Here is a 20386-nt window from a genome sequence, read left to right on the forward strand (position 1 = left end):
AAGCAACCAAGGGGGGGAAAGGGGGGTGGTCCTGTCCCATTTTTTTAAGCCACCCTCTAACAACAATCAACCTCATGCTGAGGGGCCAATGTGTTTCGCATTAAAAAGCAATCACGATGCACATCCAGTATTTCAGTATCCGACCTACTCGCTTTTAGTATCAACAGCCGGGTGGGACGCTTCATCCTGTTGAAATGCAAGCACACAAATCCATTGCTTCAAATGGGTGTTTGTTCAAATTCCCCTCAATCACATGACTCACCTCTTTCCTGGCTTTTGGAGATGAACTTAGAGTCCCAGAGAAAGGAAGGAAGGAAGGAAGGAAGGAAGAAAGTACTCAATGTTAGATGGCATGCTACATGAAGAGAACACAGACACCTTTGTGGGGTGAACATGTGACGCCATATATGTCTCCAGGGTGACTGAGATGACCGGAAGAGATGGAGCAACGCAGGCCAAGACCATAATGCACGGACTTAAACGCGCTAAAATCCATTTGAACGGACCGAGGGCAGTCAGTCGTAAAACTGGTTGACAGAACGAGGGTCTGCTTACTCATTCATTCCTGCGTCCTGCTTTGTCTTAGGAAGTGACACTGTCAAAACACAGCTGACCCGATTTCTTCCCCCCGTGCCGCCATTGTCGCTAGAAGAGAGGGTGACGCAGCCCTGGATTAAAGCAGACTTCATAGAGGGGTCAGATGGAGAGTATTTGGTATTTAGTATTGCTGTTAATGGGTTTTTTCATGATTGAATAGAGCAGGGGTGTCAGACTCGGGTTGTTTCGTGGGCAGCTTTAATGTCAACTTGATTTCACGTGGGCCGGACCATTTTAGATATAATATTTTGATTTTTTTTTATAAATTGATTAAAAGAACTGGAATAAAAGCCCTGAATATTCATTTTTTTTATAGATCTAAAACAATGTTTATTTTAGCTTTTTATATATATATTTTTAGATTTTACAAAATGATTTTTGAACTAAAAACACAGAAAAAAATGATTAAAAAATTACAATTATTTATTTAAAAGGGGGAAAATCAGGAAATTTAATATAAATCTATACTCTTCATTTTAATTTGATCCTAAAACAGAAAGTCGGCACTCATGATTGACTTTCCCGGGCCACACAAAATGATGCGGCGGGCCAGATTTGGCCCCCAGGCCGCCACTTTGACACATGTGGAATAGAGGATAAAAAGTCCCTTTTAAATCCCTTCATCAAGTTTTTCAGGGCCCAGCATATGATTGTGTAATGTGCGCCTCAGGGGACGCAAGGTGCAGGAAACAGGCAGACAAAAGGGAAGTGCTGGTGCCCAACTTAAAGTTTAATGTTAAAATGAAACATAAAAAACTTCAAGCTGGGAAGAACTAAAAAAGAAAAAAAACTCAACTGGAAAAAATGAAGATCAGGGAGACATAATAAATGACAGAAATTCTTGCACATGGATACACAAAAACACGGGGTTTAAATATACACTCAGGGGTTGATGACAATCACAAAAACCTGGGTCACACAAGAGGAGAGCGAGAAAAGACACCAGCCAATCACGTGGACAGGACACACAAAGAAACACACTCAACCACCAAATCCCCAGCAAAACTTGACAGATAGATGCCCAACTATTTGGCATCCAATCATCCATCTGTGAATTTAAATGCATTCATCAATAGTAGACCTCCAAACCATTTTGGCAGTAAATGAAGATTTGCCCTCCCAGTTTAAATTGTATTTCCCTCTTTAGCTGTCAACGGCAGTGAAATGTTCAGTTTTAAAGTACTTATTCCCGACATCCCACTTGAACTTCCAAGTGTGTGTTTGTCAAACTCCCCTTATCACTCCCGTTGTGTAAGTATGCGAACATTTTCCAACTTCACGTGTCTAGACATTTCTTTCTTCAATTGGAACATGTCTTTTGTTGAAACAGCCTATGAACTGCCTTGATTTGATTTGATATCTCAAAAAGCTTTGGGGCTACTTAAGCCATTGAAAATAAGAATTTGAAATAAAATACATATATAATTGAAAAAGATGACTAAAAGCTACATCTATCTAGTATATATATATTTTATGTATTGTAGCGGTTACATGCGTATGTAAGGAACAGTTGCTAGCTCGAGTTGTTCTGGGACCGAAGGGTCTGTTGCTCAATTCTTCGTGCCGAAATGCCCTTGTGCAAGGCACCGAACCCTGATTTGCTCCTAGTTAGTTGGCAGCGCTTTGCATCATGACAACAGCACCATTGGTGTGTGTGTGAGGCAATTTAAAGCGCAAACAAACAAAAATGTGCAGATAAATGTTTACGTAGAATGTAAGGGAATGACGACACACACTATAGAGCACATGTGTCAAAGTGGTGGCCCGGGGGCCAAATCTGGCCCGCCGCATCATTTTGTGTGGCCCGGGAAAGTAAATCATGAGTGCCGACTTTCTGTTTTAGGATCAAATTAAAATTAAGAGTATAGATGTATATTAAATGTCCTGATTTTCCCCTTTTTAAATCAATAATTGTAATTTTTTTAATATTTTTTTTCTGTGTTTTTAGTTCAAAAATCATTTTGTAAAATCTAAAAATATATTTTAAAAAAGCTAAAATAAACATTGTTTTAGAGCTATAAAAAAGTGAATATTCAGAGCTTTTAATCCAGTTCGTTTAATCCATTTATATAAAAAAAAATCTAAATATAATATCTAAAATGGCCCACATGAAATCGAGTTGACGTTAACGCAGCCTTCGAACCAACCCGAGTCTGACACCCCTGTCACAAAGGTTTTATTAAAATAATTATTAAAAAGTGATCTTCCCGACTGAGCCAGTCTGATGGCGGAGTGGACAAAAGTATGTTAATATATGACCCCCGTGACTGGAAACCGATGGCTCTGTTTGTTTGTATGCCCTAGAGGAGCAGAAATAAAGCAGTCTTTCTCAATTTGCTGGTAAAACCAGTATAACAGCATACCTACCAACCAAGGTGGTGGAACAAAAGTAGAGCAACTGTCGCACTTGTTTTTGAATTCTGTCAAAAATGACTCACTTCTAATGCCTGTCGCTTGAAATAACAGTACCACTTTCCAAACAAAGTAGTTTTGGTTTTCCCCGTGTGCTGTTTTACGCTCCTTTTTTAGGAAGTAGTAATCTAGGTGTCTTACGTAAGCTTGTGCCTACTCTTGAAATCAACAGGGGATCATTTTGCCTTCTTAAGGCAATTCTCAAGGTAGGATTGACATGGGAGGTCTTCCAAACATTGAGCTATGTAAAACTGTACTATTTTGCTTTTATTTTGTCATTTTGCGATGATGCATTACCTCAAATTAAACTAAAAACGCCATATTAGGTGATGAAAGTATGACCAAAAGGTGCCGTTTTTTATGCATTCAAATATTGGTGAAGTCATTTGGACAAAATGTTTTTACATTGAGATCCTGGGAGAATAGCATTTTATCTATACAGACGCTCCCCTACTTACGAACATTCGAGTTACGAACAACGGTACATACGAACATGTCTGCGCATATGGCATATGTCGAAAAATGTTCGGAAAGAGATGCTGTAAGTTAGATTTCGCATTGCGCGCCTTTTTCCGAGTAGTGCTTCTTTCCGCCGCTAATACCGATCTTCTGCCCAGTTTGTTGCAGTGCGCAAGTGCGTGAACGTATCTCCAGTGCGCAAAGAACTTTTTTCATTTTTATCATTAAATATCTCGTGCATCCATTATTCAATATGGTTGGTGAAAAGCGAAAGGCTTCTAGTGAGGGTGGTAGTGCAAGGAAGAGGCAAGCCATTTCATTTGAAATGAAAGTGGCAATAATAAAGAAGCTTCATGCGGGTGAGAAAATAGTGAGCGTTGCACGGGCATACAACTTGAATCGTTCAACCGTCGGTAGTATGTATACAGTACTGTACGTATTCTCTCCATTTTATTAAATGTTTTTTTCAGTACAAACCAATGCAGGTTACTTATACAAGCCTTAAACATATAAATGCACTTATATAAACCTTCAATATAATTCTATAGGCCTTAAACATAAATTATAATACAAAATATAGCACTGAGGCAACTTACGAACAAATTCACCTACGAACAATCGTTCGGAACGTAACTCGTTCGTAAGTTGGGGAGCATCTGTATTTGCTAGTGTTGTAAACCCAAGACCATGTTGAGGTACCACTGTACGATGTTTGAATTTCTTTTGTATCTCGAGACAAAATTTCCCGATTGAGGCGTTTTGCAACCTGAATACCACTGTTTAGAGACTATATAGTATCTGTCTCCGACAAACAAACAAACAAAGAGGTAGAGCATGGAGCACTGCAGTCATCATGTACAGAAAGCCTGCCGAACTGAGCAGAGCCAAAAAAAAACAACCTAAACATTGCATATGATAATTTCTATGTTTTCTTCTCAGTTTCCTCAATTATATTTTCAGCCGAGTGTTTTCAACTTAGGTCTCGGGTGGAAGAGAACGAGGGGTGAAGAGAGGTCAGCGTACCGTTGAAGTGGAATCAATTAGCTTACTTCTAGAACATTTTCTGTTTTGATCCAAGTGGAGCTTGAAGAAACCTCAGAGGCTTTCGCTCTGACTCATGACCACCTGCTGGGCAGTGAAAACAAGCCAGAATCAGGTTTCTCTCGCGCTCTCTGAAGAGTAATAATAATAAGAAATATTACAGTGTTCAGCCTGACCTCTTGTAATCCTCCCCCACTTGATAAAACACTGCAAGGATAAAGTGGAAGCCCTTTCGCACAGTTTCTGCAAAATCGGCAAAGCAGAGATGGAACAGTAAAGTTAAGATAAATCTAACGTGTTGCTATTTGTTGAATCTTGGAAGCTTAGTGGGGGTTTCCAATTCACGATGGCGTCATTTAGAGCTGGTCTTTTCTAGTATTTTTCGGAAATTGCTCCTGTTTGGTGATCTGACTATCTCACAGATTTTACTGGTATTTTATGCACTGCCCCATATATTTTTGCGCTGAATTCCATTGTTGCTTGATGCTGTAAATTTGACTACAGAGAATGAACGACAACTGGATTAGGGTTCAGGTTTGGGAAATCCTTTTCATGTGTTTCTAACTGGTGGTTTTTATACAATTGGATTAACCATTGTATGGTAGTGTTAAGTCAGCTGGTACTCCAAAAGATTTTATTTTGAGACACAACAAATGGAAAATGTTCTCATTGTGTGTCTTTTGTGGTACAGTTTAATAAATAAACTACTTGAGAACGATTACTATTTCCTTTTTTTGAGGAACCGTTGAAAATTTGTCAAACTAATCACTTTATACAGTGGTACCTTGACATACGAGTGCCCCGACATACGAGCAATTTGAGATACGAGTAAAATTTCGGGCAAATATGTATCTTGTGATACGAGACAAATGTTGATATACGAGCATACAGCGGACGCAAGAGGCTGCTCATAAGAACACCATGGGCACTGTCTTTCTCCCCGCAACTCCCTCGTGTAATGTCTCTACGAGCACTGGGCGGAGCGTTGAAAATTTTCAGTGTTTTTTTCCCGTTAGTCAGTTATCGATCGCTAATACAAGAGGAGTATATACTGCTTCTCGTTGGCAAGTGGTCGTGCGTTATCCTATTGTGAGGACATTTGTGTACATCATTTTCAGAATATTTTGAAGGGAATACAAAAGCAAACAACCCACGATAGGTTGCATCTGAAAGTCAGGGTGGAGGTGGGACAAATAGAGCCAACTCGGGAGAAGAAAGGTATCAAAATTTAAAACAAAATTAGAATTAAGTTTAGTGTAAGGTTAGAATAAACTTATTTTTGAGTGTGTCTGCATCGTAATCCAAGTTCATTTAAATTTGTTTGTTATGTTACGAGCGTGTTGCCCTGCAAAAAGTCCCACCCCTCTCTCTCTACCCTCCGCGAAATCCGTCTAATTTTAGTATACTATTAAACACATTTTAGTACTATTAAACCACTAGTTATTTGTTACTTTGTTAATAGATGGCGAATTAGAACAAATAAAAATGTTTTTCCAATCCAATATCCTATTTTGGGTGTTTTTTCAGAGGGTTAGAACGAATTAATTCATTTTTAGTTCATTTCTATGGGAAACGTTCATTTGAGTTACGAGTAAATCGACATACGAGCTCAGTCCCGGAACGAATTACGCTCGTATCTCGAGGTACCACTGTAATTTGATTTCCTGACCAATTTTTCAATAATTTTTGTAACACCGTATCGCGCTATGATCGTTATGGTGAGGTTGCATCACAGACAGTTCTCGTATTGCAAGTAACCCAGAGGTTCCCACCCTTACTGGCTATGGCTAGCCTGTCCAAAATCCTTACTTTCAAGGTGTTTCCTTGCATCATTTTGACACCAAAAGACTTGTGAAAATGTTTCAATTACCGAAATTCGAGAGCATCCCTACCCTAAACCCTCTAAAGCTTACTTCTGCTAGAAGTACGTAGAAGAGTGTGGAAAAGCAACCCCCCTTCCACCGCTGGTGTGGAACAAACTGAAGGTTTTCAGCGTTGTCGCCTGATGTGCGGTTTTCAGTGCTTGAAATATTCAGTGGAACAAAAATGATCTCATCACAGCTTTCTAATTCGTTTGTCCGCATTTTTTGGTGAAGCCGTCAAAATCTTATTGAATATTCCACAAAATATCAAACTGAAATCATTTTCACAGTTAAGCATTTTACAGGAGTTGTTTATTGTGCCACGTTAACCAGCTAAGTAAGATATGCAAAAACGTGCTAATTTTGCCCAATAAGTATCCAAATTTCCTCATCCCAAATGTGTTAGTCGTAAAAGCAAAGGCCTCATGTGGTTTGGCTAATTTTTAAGAAGTGATTAACAACCCCAATTTGGTGGGAAGTATTTAAACCTATTCACTGCAACTGACAGCAATAATGACTAATAACTGAGAGCTGCCATTAAATGCTCATCTTTTAGTACCGCCGATGGCAATAAATGTCCTATCCATTTGGACTGGGACATTAAATTGACTAATGTTTGCATAGTTTTCTCACTGTGTTTTACTTTGAACACATCGCCTGCCATTGACAGCGGTAGACGTCCAATGCATTATGGATTACTGTCTGTTGCGAAGGGAATTTAATTTAAAAAAATGTTTTCACATTGGTCATTTTGCAGATACGAACATGTCTTTATGTCTGTGATGGCACCATGTTGTTATTATTTTTATTTAGGGGATCGCCAAGAGTTACAGTATTGCCATTGGGCTCATCACAACAACAATACGCATTTTAAACACGGTTAAAACATTTGTTTTAAATAGAATTTATGTCTATCCCTGTCAATGAATCAAAACTGCATCTATTGCATTAATGTCACCCAAAGAAAAAACATTCAAGTCTTAATGGTGATAGAAAGTTATGTCTGTGAGTCATAAGTGCTTATATGTATGCCAAAGTTCTGTGTGCCCAATATAAAAATAGCTCATTTTTAGAGCAATTTGTTCATCCATCACTGCCATTGGCAGCCAATGAGTTAATTATGCTTCTGGACTTGGCTTGGGGATGCAATGGAGTCTCTATGCAAGCTGAGATAGCTGACATCATTCTCACGGGGGGCCGTGAGCTGACTCAAAGGGTTGAACCCAAAGTGCCACAGCTGAGCAAACTGTGGCCACTTCCCTCGGAACACTGGCATTGCACTGCATGTCCTTTCAAATCAAGTTTGACAACTACAAAATGCACCATTAATGACGTCTATCGTTTTGTTTTTTGTTTCTTTTTTGCAGTGCCATCACTTTGATGGATTAGGACCACGTATCGTAACTCAGGAATCTACTTCTTCATCGTCAAAAAGCAAAATGGATGCCGTTGACACCTTACAGAGCTCGGCCCCAGAAACCAAAGCCGAACGGATCGCCCGCTACAAAGCCGAGCGAAGGAGAGAGTTGGCTGAGCGCTACGGCGCCCCCGACGAATTCACCTCCAAGTATGTCCGCAGTCGGGACAGGAAATTAGCCGATTCATCCAAAAAAGAAAATTGCGAGGATAATGGGTCCGAGCAAACGTACACCAAGAGAGCCCTGAAGAGTAAAGTTGAGTTGGACGCCGATGACGATTGCAGAATGGAGAAAATAAATCACTTTAAACTGGAAATGGAAGCTCCGCCTCCTGTCAAGACTTCCAATATAAGGTAAGGTGCAATCAGAGATGACCGATTCCCCCGCTTTCTCCAACATTCAAATAAAATTTCTCATAAAGTGCCTTGCCATTAATGACACCTTAGCCACACCTCTAGAAGCTTGTTTGGTACTTAGTACCAACTTAGTTCTACTTTGGGCAAGTGCTCGTCTTGTGCGATATAATGAGACTAATGACCAAAACAATATAAAATGTTCTGTTCTATTTTCTTGTCTATTGTCATCATCACGAGAAATATTCATATTCTTACTATATACACCTTTTAGCCAGCTGATATGGCCTAATTTACGCTGACTTGCTCTACTGATAGGATTCCATATGCCATAATAGCACCATCAATAGTCAACAACTCAATAGCTAGCCAATTGGTTCACACTGCCAACCAGATGTGAATAATGCATGTAAGACAAATGGAAATAGCAACACATATAATACATGCAGCACACAAACACTTCATTCCAATATAAATATTCATTTATTATTGATATTATGCTAACTCATTATACAGTACACTTAAAAGTAAAAACTATTTGAGACAAGACGAGTAAATAAGTAGAATGTTTTACATTTGAGCAAAAATATGGATCCAACAGTTTACACTGGATAGTTTTAGTCAGTCAGTTTAATGCAAATTAAAAATAAAGTGAGTGGGTGACCTGTTATAATTGTTGTATAAGTGATCACCAAATGATTATAAATGTATATCCTACTATATTGATGTAAAATGGCATCATGAAAGATTCCGTTTCAATATTGCACAGCACCATACTTGGGATACGAGGCCAATATGCGTTCATTGATTGGCAATTGTAGCCCTCAATAAAGCTCTCATCTGCCATAATTTGGCGGTTATTTAAGACGATTGCTGCGCGGCTAAATTGCCTAACGGCCTGAAAATAAGTGGGAAAGTGCTCTCTCTTCCAGCAGAATGTGACTCAGTGGAACTGTTAAGTTCAAACCAATGAAGAGGGAAGTATTAGGCCTTGATGTAAACACATCTGCAAGCCTTTCCTAAAGTGGCCATGTGTGCAGAGCTTTATTTATTTTGCTACGGACAGTTTTCCTGTATGGACATGCGAGACGCTTCTTTTATTCGACTTCAATGTCCAGCCAGGGATGCCACTTGTGAAAGAATTCTTATTTTATTAGCTGCCATTTACGGCGATAGACGTCCATTTGTATTGGTAGGCGCTTCTTTACATAATGATAGAATACAAAGAAAGATGCTCAAAAATAAACTAGCATGGCAAAATAATGAATATACATGTCATTTAAATTTTAGAAACAATAATAGACAGCTTGTGAGCCATAGTTGCTTTGATACCTTCCTTGTGTTGCTGTGTGAATTTCTTTATTGTATTGTGTATTATTTTGTTTTAGATTTTAAATTTACTGATTATTTACAATTTGGGCTTCCTTTTTTTTTAGACATAGGCTTATTTCTTATTTCAATTAAAAGTAGAAATACTCTTGATAGTGTTGGACAATGTCAATATATATATATATATATATATATATATATATATATATATATATATATATATATATCTATATATATATATATATTGCCAAATTGGTACAAAACTTTCTATCGACATTTTCCGTATGTATTATCATTATCGCCTTAAATAGACCTTCTATTACAATTTCCATTTAGGTCATCATATAGCGCCCAATTTTCGCTGACTTGACAAAAAATAGAGTGGATGAGAAGCTGTCACAATTGTTGTATTTATTTTTCACAAAATATAGATAAAAATATTGTGTAATGAGATATTAATATAATGATTTAAAAAAAAATGCATATCGTACAGCACTTTAGTTTCTTTGGTTTCCATTGCACATTCTATAAAACTAAGATTGGAAGAAAAAAAACACCCAAAAAAAACAACGGAACTCAGGATTTAAAAAAATAAATAAATAAATAATGACTGCTAATATTTGGAGCCCTATTGAATAATTTGAGTGTTTTCATCTAATGCAATGTTGGTGGGATGACTTAAACATGTTCAGTCTCATCGTCTGTGAGTGTTAGAGTACTAATCAAGCTGAGATTCTACAAAGAAGTGACTTGTCTGATCCTGACTTAAAAAAACAGCCTAGAGGAAGAAATGAGAGTCAGAAAAGTTGATGATACATATTTTCGGGCTCACGAGCTGGGAGGCATTGCAACTATGCCAAGTAGTTAACACATTCTCTGCCATTGACGGCGATTGGATGCCCGATCCATTCGAATTGGGCAGGCTAGCAGCGAAATGAACCAATGTCATTTCTCAGCCAACCTCACAGTTCAAATAAGAATATGGAATTTTGGGTTAATTAGGCCATAGGTCAAAGGTCAAGGAGGTCAAAAAGGAAATTCACTATAATTTAAGATTGTATCAAAGGGATTATTACCCAACTTCCAGGATATATTTGTAACATGAAGAGGTCATTCAATTTGAAGATGATGTAATATTTTGTGATGACACAAGAATGGAATAAAGGGACTATTATGTTTATAACTCCTCCTGTTCAGATGGATTGGACGTCAATGGCCCCGAAAAGAGTTAAAAAGAGCTCTACAGTAAATGTTCATAGCTACATATGAAGTACAAATAATATGATATCTTTGTTATTCTTGTCAGTCAGTTACAGTAGATTAGCTCATGTTTTTAGACGCTATATCGCGTGCAACGTTGCCCCCTGGATGACTCGTGTCTTCATTTTGTATGACAGTGATGCACATAATTACTGGGCCTTGTATGGTGAGATGTTTGCAGGCTTCTGCGTCAGAAATAGCACAAAGGAAACAAGCGCTCAGTCGCCCTAGTGATAATTTAGACTGACAGCTAACAGGTTTATCTGACCCAAACAGGAATTCTTGCCTGGAGAACAACACCGTGCACAGGGACACTGGAGTTATACTCTAAAACATGTGTCAAAGTGGCGGCCCGGGGGCCAAATCTGGCCCGCCGCATCATTTTGTGTGGCCCGGGAAAGTAAATCATGAGTGCCGACTTTCTGTTTTAGGATCAAATTAAAATGAAGAGTATAGATGTATATTAAATTTGCTGATTTCCCCCTTTTAAATCAATAATTGTAATTTTTTTAATCCATTTTTTCTGTGTTTTTAGTTCAAAAATCATTTTGTAAAATCTAAAAATATATATATATAAAATCTAAAATAAACATTGTTTTAGATCTATAAAAACGGATATTCAGGGCTTTTAATCCAGTTCTTTTAATCCATTTATGTAAAAAAAATCTAAATATTAAATCTAAAATGGTCCGGCCCATGTGAAATCAAGTTGACGTTAAAGCAGCCCGCGAACCCAAAACGTGAACTTGTAGACTCCTAGACGTCACTCCCATTTTTCCTGAGATGTCCAAAATAATTGTCAACATAACCAACAAATTCTCTGGTTAATTTTCACGTATATTTTCACAACTATACTATTTTTAGAAGGAATATTTTCCTATGCTTTTAACCAAATGTCAGCCCTACTTCGATTTTCCTTGGCAACCTTTGACCCCGCCCAGCTGCCTGCCACCACCACTGCGCTGTGTCCCCTCCTCCTGTTACATCACTTCTGCCCCCCCAGCACCAGCTGCTGTCTCCATCCATATTTAACATGCGTTTCTCAAAGACGAATCCTGCATTCGAGCATCTTTTGGTCGGACGCACTGCTTTTTTGAGGGGCGAATATCCATCATCACAGCTAGCGTGACTTCATGTGTATTTTTTCTTTCTTTCCGCTAGGTGTCTGCCAGCTGATGACAACTACCAGTCCAAGGGTAAGGCTTCATTTAACTCATTTACTGCCAACAGCTCATTTGGCTCCATCAGACATGTGTTTATGTCATTACTTTATATCCAAAACAATAATTCGGAGGTGTTTTGGTTTTGGTTGGCGCCAATTCTAGGTAATAAACTCCTTTATTAGCTAGTCTACCTTTGGCAGCGCAAATTATAAACAAAATTGGGGGCTAATAACAAAAGCAGTGCAAAATTTGAACATAGGTAGCAAAAATAACTTTTCTGTGTATACTTTTGTATACTTTTTTCTGCAACAGCAAAATTAAACTTTAAATAGCTTTCTTTCATAATTGAACACTATATATGCAGCATAGTTGTCAAATCCAATGCCAAATATTTACCTTTTTTTCTTTATAAAAATTGAAAAAATAAACATTTTAATAACTGACAGTTGCTTGCTTTATTTGATGTATCCTCTTAAATGTAAAAAAATGAATAATAGAGTACGTATTTAGTTTTTTCCAAATAATCTGAATAATAAATCTATATCAAATGATATTTTAAAAAAATACATAAACATTCATTCATTTTATGTACAGCTTATCCTCATAAGGGTTGTGGGGGGTGCTGGAGCCTATCCCAGCTAACTACGGGCACCAAGCGGGGGAATACCCTTAATCAGTGGCCAGCCAATCGCAGGGCAGAATGATACGGACAGCCATTCATGCTCACACTCATACCTAGGGGCAATTTAGAGTGTTCAACCAGCATACGCTGCATATTTTTGGGATGCGGGAGGAAACCGGAGTACCCGGAGAAATCCCACGCAGGCCCGGGGAAAACATGCAAACTCCACACAGGTGGACTGACCTGGAATCGAACCCATGACCCGAGAAGTATGTGGCCGATGCGCTAAACACTCATCCGCCAGGCTGCATAGATAAACCTGTATCAATAAAAATAAATCATTTTTTTTTAAAAAGATAAATTTTTATTCATTTTATGCACAGCTTATCCTCCCTCACAAGGGTTGTGGGGGTGTTGGAGGCTATCCCAGATGACGTTGGGGACACCCCAAATTGGTGTTTTTAGAGATAAAAAAATACAATATTTACAGTTTCCCCCCTTATTAAAATTATTAACAAATAATAATAGTAACACAGAATAAGAAACACATGATAAGCCTGCTACAGTATAAGAAATTCAGGTCTCCATAACGTCATGGTAGGTGGAAGTAGGTCAAGCAGTAGGAAGTAGATGAATGGCTAAGGAAGGAAACAGTGAAGTCTCTTTTGGCCGGGTGACTTAGTCTGAAAGATTATAGATGACATCAGTGGCATTCAGTCGCTAAATCACCATCCAGACCAGAGACAGTGGGAATGATTGAAAGCGTCATTTCAAACTACTGGAGCGCAACGTTAAGTGGAATTTGATTTTTTTTGCCTTTCACTAGTGCTTATTCCCGAGCGCTTTCTTTGGAACAAACCAATGCCAGTGAAATGTCACCCTTTCAAACAATAAAGAATTCAAAGTGAGAAAACCACTTCTTGGTTGTTGACGTCCCCATCCCCTCTTTCATCAAAAATCATTGCAACATTTAGATTTTGCATTCATACCAGCTTGCGTCATCCGTTTAGTAGCTCGTAACCATTTTTATTAATTACCCTTTGAGGTTCTGTGTTTACAAACAGCCACTGCTTATTTGACCATGTTTGGTCTGAGCAGCTTCCATTTGTGTTCTGCTTTGATCAAAAATGCTAAATGAATGTCCTATCTTTGCAGTTCTTTGCTATATAGGAAAAGTCTCCTATCTAGATATAGGCAATTTTATACTACAGAATCGCGATATGACAATATCTTATATTTTTAATTATTTGGTCAATAATTTTGACACTCACTTTATTTTCGAATAGGCATATAACTGACATCCTACAAATGTTAACTGCATAAAGTAGTGCTGCAACCTAAAACTATCCAGTGAATCCAGAAGCAGCACAGTAGCATATATATTTTTGTACAAATCCGGTTTATTTAAGGCGCTAATGATGGAGACGTAAAATTTCGGTAGAAAGTTTTTTCTTATCGTCATTTTACACAGCAGTATTTTCTTGGATGAAAATCTGCTCTCAAACAATAAAAAAACTAGTTTTTTTTCTTGCAGTTGACCAGAAGACTTTGGACAAACAAGATTACACTGCCAAGATGTCTCTTAAGGTAGTGTATTTTGGATTGTTTTTTCTATTGCTTTAGTTCATTCAGTAATTAATTTAAAAAAATGTTTATTCTTTTGATCAGTTGTCATGGGTTTAATCTTTTTTAATCATGTTTGTTGGAGTAAAATCATGTGGGCTCCATTCCTCATTTGTAGAGTTCCTGCAGTGCCATCAAACTTGTATCTGGCATTTATTAAACTCAATAGCATTGACAGTGCTAGACATCCAACCCATTACTCCAAGTCAAATGGTTGGTCAACTTGCACCGTCAATGGCACTGAAACATTTTCATTCAAAACATGGCCTCAGTTCAAATTAATAAATCAATTTGAGAGTATTATTAATAGCTATAACAAAAGTCTAGTTGTGTTTTCATTCATTTTAATAGTAGGTTAGGTTAGAACTTTATTTCATCCCGTATTTGGGAAATTTCTTGGTTGCAGTAGCAAGACAGACACAAGACACACAAGACATTGTAGACCTAGCTAAAAAAACTGGAGCCACACACAGGAAGTCCACAAGATGTGGAGCTTCTGCAGACTGAGACTGAGGTTACCGCACAGTAATTCGTTTTTCCTCGCATTTACGTCATTACTCAAAATAATAATTAATAATGAAAAAAATAAATATAATTATGATTAAGATCTGGTTTCATACAACAAAAAACATTTACCAAAAAAATGGCTGAGTGTTAAGGCCTACCGTATGTATACATGTACATCTGTGTGTATGTATGTGTATGTATATATACGTTTATATATAGGTATGTGTGTATGTATATATACCTTTTATATATAGGTGTGTATCTATGTGTATGTATATATACCTTTATATATAGGTATGTGTATGTATATATACGTTTATAGGTATATAGGTATGTATGTGTATGTATGCGTGTATATATGTATATGTATGTATGCGTGTATATGTATATATATATATATATGTATGTATGTATATGTATGTGTATTTATGTATATGTATGTATGTGTATGTATGCGTGTATATGTGTGTGTATGTAGATGTATATGTGTATATATATATATGTATATATATATATATATTTCAGCAACACGCTTATTTATTTATATATTTATTCATGTATTTATTTTATCTATTAACTTACTTATTACCTATCTATTTATGTCTAAAATGCCTTTCCTATATCTGCATTCTCACCCTCTTGCTACTGTGACAACGGAATTTCCCGAATACGGGATGAATAAAGTTATCCAATCCAACATACATATCAACATCACATTTTGGGTCCAGTTAGAAACTGTGTTAATATTTCACAATAAGTGTTAATATTGTTTCCTACATGAGCCAAAATATGTTGGCCACATTGTGTATGTGGACACCAGCTTTTTATGGGGTCACATTGTTTTTTAATTTTCCAAAAATACATAGTCACTTGCCATGTAAAGTGTTCAAGTGCCATTGAAAGATATTAAACTTTGTCTAGCCGAAACTGGATATTATGATGCTCAAGACACCTTTAGGTGTTTAATTAAAACCTACTAGCTCTGAAAAGTACCAGACTTGAAAACAGAGCACCTAAACAATCAGGAAGGAGTGATTTAATGCGTTCTCAACAACTTGTGATTAATTACTGGCAGTTGGCAAGATATTTTCCTGACAGCCTTTTCCGCTGCAACCTAAAAAATCGCTTCATTTAGAGCAAATCGTGCAATTCCATATGGCTCTGAGGTTTGCTGCACCTGGTCAAAGTCATGACACAACCCTATCCGTGGAGGTCGGAGATGCCAAGATGGGGAAATTAACACGGGTGGACAAAACGCTACAGAAAAAGTGCTTTAAAAAAACGTACGATTCAGAGATTTGGGGTTTTCCCAGGCTGCTTATGTTTCAAAAGTAGACGTAAATGGCTGTTCTCGTTTGCCCTTCACCGACAGGGAGCCGTGCCAAGCTTGGCCAAGTGAAGCCAGATGGGAGTTTAAAAAAAAAATCACCTCCTGGGAAAACTGAAGACTGTCGGAATACCCTCCGATCGTTTATGTCTGCGATTCTCACCTGCAAGTCATCCAAAAAATAAAACACTTAATCTGTCTTTTTATCGTTCGTCTACTGCAACGTCTCACTTGACAGCTGGAGATCAAAATCCTTGAAACAGATCATCAAGTGTCTAAAAACAACAGATGATAAATTTTTCAGTTCGGAAAAAAACGACACAGATTGTCGAGTATTAGCTTTACAATATGTACTCAAGGTTGTAACCCACTCTGCTCATAAATCACAATCTTTTGCTTTGAACTCTGATCAACAAGGGCAACCCACTACCTCACTCTAAAGAAGGGGCAGGGCCTCACCCGTGCAACTCCATTATCAGGATTTTAACAACAACCATTTGTATTTGCATGTTGGAGACAGTAGTGTGCTGACGGTAAGGATTTTCTTTTTCGTTTTGAAGGTTCAGGAGGATGGAAACGACGATCACGGAGCGAACAAGGAATTGAAAGATCGACCCATCGACAGTGACGAATTGGAAACTTCGACAAGGTAACTTTAAAATATCAGGTATCTTATGAATTTTTTTTTTACATGTGAAAATGTTGTTTGTTGTTTGGCTTGAAAACTAGTGTAGTGCTAAACTTAAAGGATTGTCGGAATTATCCCATTTCACTGCCATTGACTATATTAATGTAGCCAATGAGTAAACCATGACATTTTTTACCTAGGTCTACAAAGTCTTGTGTGTCTTGTGTCTGTCTTGCTACTGCAACCAAGAAATTTCCTGAATACGGGATGAAATAAAGTTCTAACCTAACCTAAATTCTAACCATAAACTAACACTGGAACACTTTTGACGGTGCATAACTATCTGTTTGAACAAAATTCTTCTAGAAATCTGTCTGGATAACTTTTGATATATTAAGCATTCATAGGGCACTCTGTGAATTGGCTCTGATTGGCAGTGCTGGACGTCCAATCCATTTTGGAGAGGGCGAATTAGTTAAAGTTCATTAACCCCATCTCAGTCAAATTGGATTGGACGTCTAGTGTCATCAATGGGATTGAAAGAAAAGCAGTCACTGCCAACCCTTCCAATTTTAATGATTTGGATTTAGATTAGATTAGATAACTTTATTAATCCCGTATTCGGGAAATTTCATTGTCACAGTAGCAAGAGGGTGAGAATACAGACACAGCAAAATACATTTTAGACATAAATAAATAGGTAATAAATAAGTTAATAAATAAATGAATATATATAGATAAGCAAATATATAAAAAAATATATCTAAATAAGTAAATAAATAAATATAAATAGGTAAATAAATAAATATAAATAAATAAATATAAAAAAGTAAATAAATAAATACAAATATAAATAAGTAAATAAATAAATATACATAAATAAGTGTGTTGCCTATGAGTGTCTAATGTGGGCAATGAGTTTATTTTGTGTCTTTTTTATTTTAGGGTGCCTAGGGTTCTCTTTCTGTTGCTTTTGTATCACTTTGTGTACATTTTCGGGCATTCTGAGGTATAATTTGGATTATTTCCTGTTTAATGGTCACTTAACTGTTGATATTGGGGATTTCTCAATGGTCTTGCTCACTTATGGTTAATTGTTGATAATTTTGGATAATTTCTTGTTAATTTTAAAGCATTTCTGAGTCAATTGTTGCCGTGGGACCTCCGACAAAGTAAACAGCCCGCAGACTCTTACACGTTTAAGCAACCTGAGTGCTTAATAACGTTTTTTAGTCATGCTGAACGAAACTGGAAAGTCAAAATAAAGTTAAATGCAAGACAGGTTCAATTGTTCAACCAGTATTCATGAAAATCAGCCCACTTGGTTTTACATATTGTTGCCAAAGGGAACAATATCTTTTGCAGAAGTAACCGGACAGACCTGTAGAGCGTCTTTTCATGCCAGGCTCTCATTTCATCGGACTTTATTGCCGTGGTGAGCCAAATTTGAATGGCGGGCAAAGCTTTAGTACTATGACCTTTACCATGTGTTCCTCTTTATATGAAGGAACATATTCTGGACCAGAAAGTGACATTTCCACATACAACACATGTAGGAACGTCCGTGTATTTATTTTATTTTAATTTTTTTTACATCAAAGGGTCTTAAAATTATGTGCTGAAGAGTTAATTGTACTAGTATTACATTGCATTTTTCTTTCGGGAATAAAATATTTGTTAATCATTTTCAATAAAAAGGAAATTATTACATTTGAAAATAAATTCCTTCCTGTGTAGAGTTTCCATGTTCTCCCCAGACCTGCGTGGGTTTTCTCCGGGTGCTATGGTTTTCTCCCACATACCCCATACTAAAAACATGGATTCTAGGCTGGTTGAACACTCTAAATTGCCCCTAGGTATGAGTATGAGCCTGAATGGTCATCCCTCTCATTGTGCCCTGCGATTGGTTGACCACCAATTCGGAGTGTCCCCAGCCTGGTGCCCATAGTTGCTGGGATGGGCTCCAGCACCCCCCACAATCCTTGAGGATAAGCAGTGCAGAAAATAAATGAATAAATAAATAGAATCACAAACATATTTTTAAAAAGCATTGGCATTATATTTTTTTCTAAATGTAAAAAAAATAATGAAATTAAAAAATGAATGACACCACATCATTTACATAGATGGGGTTATTTTTTGCCTCATTCAGCCTAACATTGGGCTAATGATAACTTTTGGGGGTGTTTTTACCATTTAGACACATTTAATTAACAACCATCGCCCCTTTTAGGGGATTTTATTGAAGCGTAGGACATTTATAATATAAATGATGTCTAAAAAGCTCCAGTATTTGTATTTAATCAATAAATGCTGTTTTCGGCTGGATTTTACCCCATTTTCGGGCAATGTTTGCCGGTACGCCATTGACGTTCTGGCCCGGTTGTAATGTCTGAAAAGCTACAGTATTTCTATTTAATCATTAAATGCTGCTAGGAAGTGGATGTTACCCCATTTTTGTACATTGATTTATTGATTATTTTTATGTGTTGCAGCTGTAGCTGCAGTAGATGTTTTATAGCCATAAAACAGTTTTTGAGGGTTGGATTGATTCGTTGAAGGCGCTACAAGAAAATGCACGGACCGCCACTGATTTATATTATATATAGTTGGACATATAATATTATATATATCCAAATGGATTGGACGTGGTTTAGATTGCCGCAACTATAGTTATTAACCAATTTTGAGATTGGACTGTACTGGTTTACAATATTTTCCTATTCATTTCATCTTTTCTGACTTGAGAAATTCTCCAAAATACTGCAACGGTTACGAGCCGGGCCGTATGCCAACATTATGGTGGTGTTCTCGCCCTCATTAGGACTGTTTATGGTCGTAGCGGTCCCTGGCTGACATTGCGGAGTGCCTATTACTAAAGTGATTCATTAGAGAAGTCAAATGAAACACTTTTGTAAGCCCAGAGGAAAGTGTAATAACAGATAACACATGCCTTTTTCCCTTTGGTGGCTTCAAGTCTAGCTTGGATTCTTCCGTTTTAAAATGCAAAGCATGAAACCTAACATGTTTCCATGTGAATTTTCTCAACAGCAAAATAATGGAAGAGAAGGAAATGATAGAAGAAGCCTCATTGAAAGAGCAACGAGAAGAGACGCACGTAAGTTTAGCATTTTCTTCAAAGTTTATAGACAATCTTGTAAAGTTTGCACGCGACCGTGATTAAAGGTCACATGGTTTTTATCGCAAAATAACTCAGCAGATTCTGTTTTTAATTGGCCCACTGTCTGCCGTGTAATTTATCGCAAGGATGTGTCATTTGGAAGAGTGGAGCATTCTTTCAAAGTGAAATCATCACAAAAATGAACTTTGCGAGACCACCCGCTACTTTTTGCACTTTCACACCTGGGTCTTGATCCTTGAATTCCAGCTGCTTCCAACCAAAGCCGATCGAAAACATGTTATTTCAAATTGGTTATTATCTTTAATTTTGTGGTATTGCTGGAAACTATGATGATATTTATTGGCATATAAGTCATCAGTAATTCAATTTTTTTAATCAATTAGGCATTTTAAATATCACTAAGGTCATAATCCAGTCTTCTTTTTTTTCATTTTAATCCATGCAAATGGATTGAATGTCGTTTGCTTCCAATATAATCGGACATAGGCCCTGTCGTCATCATCAACAACAAAAAAAGCCTAATTGTCATCACACCCAGAAACTGCGTATGAGGAAATTGGTAGTGCTTCTCCATAAGGTGCGTTTTTTCGGCAAAAGACCTAATAAGTTATATAAGTTATAGATTCGGACTCGTAATTTGGCA

General features: G+C 37.2%; 1 protein-coding gene across 2 annotated transcripts in view; it reads left to right on the forward strand.

Annotated features, from left to right (window-relative positions):
* Nucleotides 1–20386, forward strand: part of svild (supervillin d) — a 48270-nt gene that overhangs the window by 7184 nt on the left and 20700 nt on the right. For both annotated transcript variants that reach the window (XM_077625834.1, XM_077625835.1), the window contains exons 2-6: nucleotides 7739–8142; nucleotides 11893–11927; nucleotides 14051–14103; nucleotides 16534–16622; nucleotides 19653–19719. In XM_077625834.1, coding sequence (XP_077481960.1) covers nucleotides 7811–8142; nucleotides 11893–11927; nucleotides 14051–14103; nucleotides 16534–16622; nucleotides 19653–19719 — 576 coding nt within the window. In that variant the 5' untranslated portion in view covers nucleotides 7739–7810. The remainder of the gene's footprint in view (nucleotides 1–7738; nucleotides 8143–11892; nucleotides 11928–14050; nucleotides 14104–16533; nucleotides 16623–19652; nucleotides 19720–20386) is intronic.

The sequence above is a fragment of the Stigmatopora argus genome, chromosome 18 (assembly GCF_051989625.1).
Source record: "Stigmatopora argus isolate UIUO_Sarg chromosome 18, RoL_Sarg_1.0, whole genome shotgun sequence".
Classification (NCBI taxonomy): domain Eukaryota; kingdom Metazoa; phylum Chordata; class Actinopteri; order Syngnathiformes; family Syngnathidae; genus Stigmatopora; species Stigmatopora argus.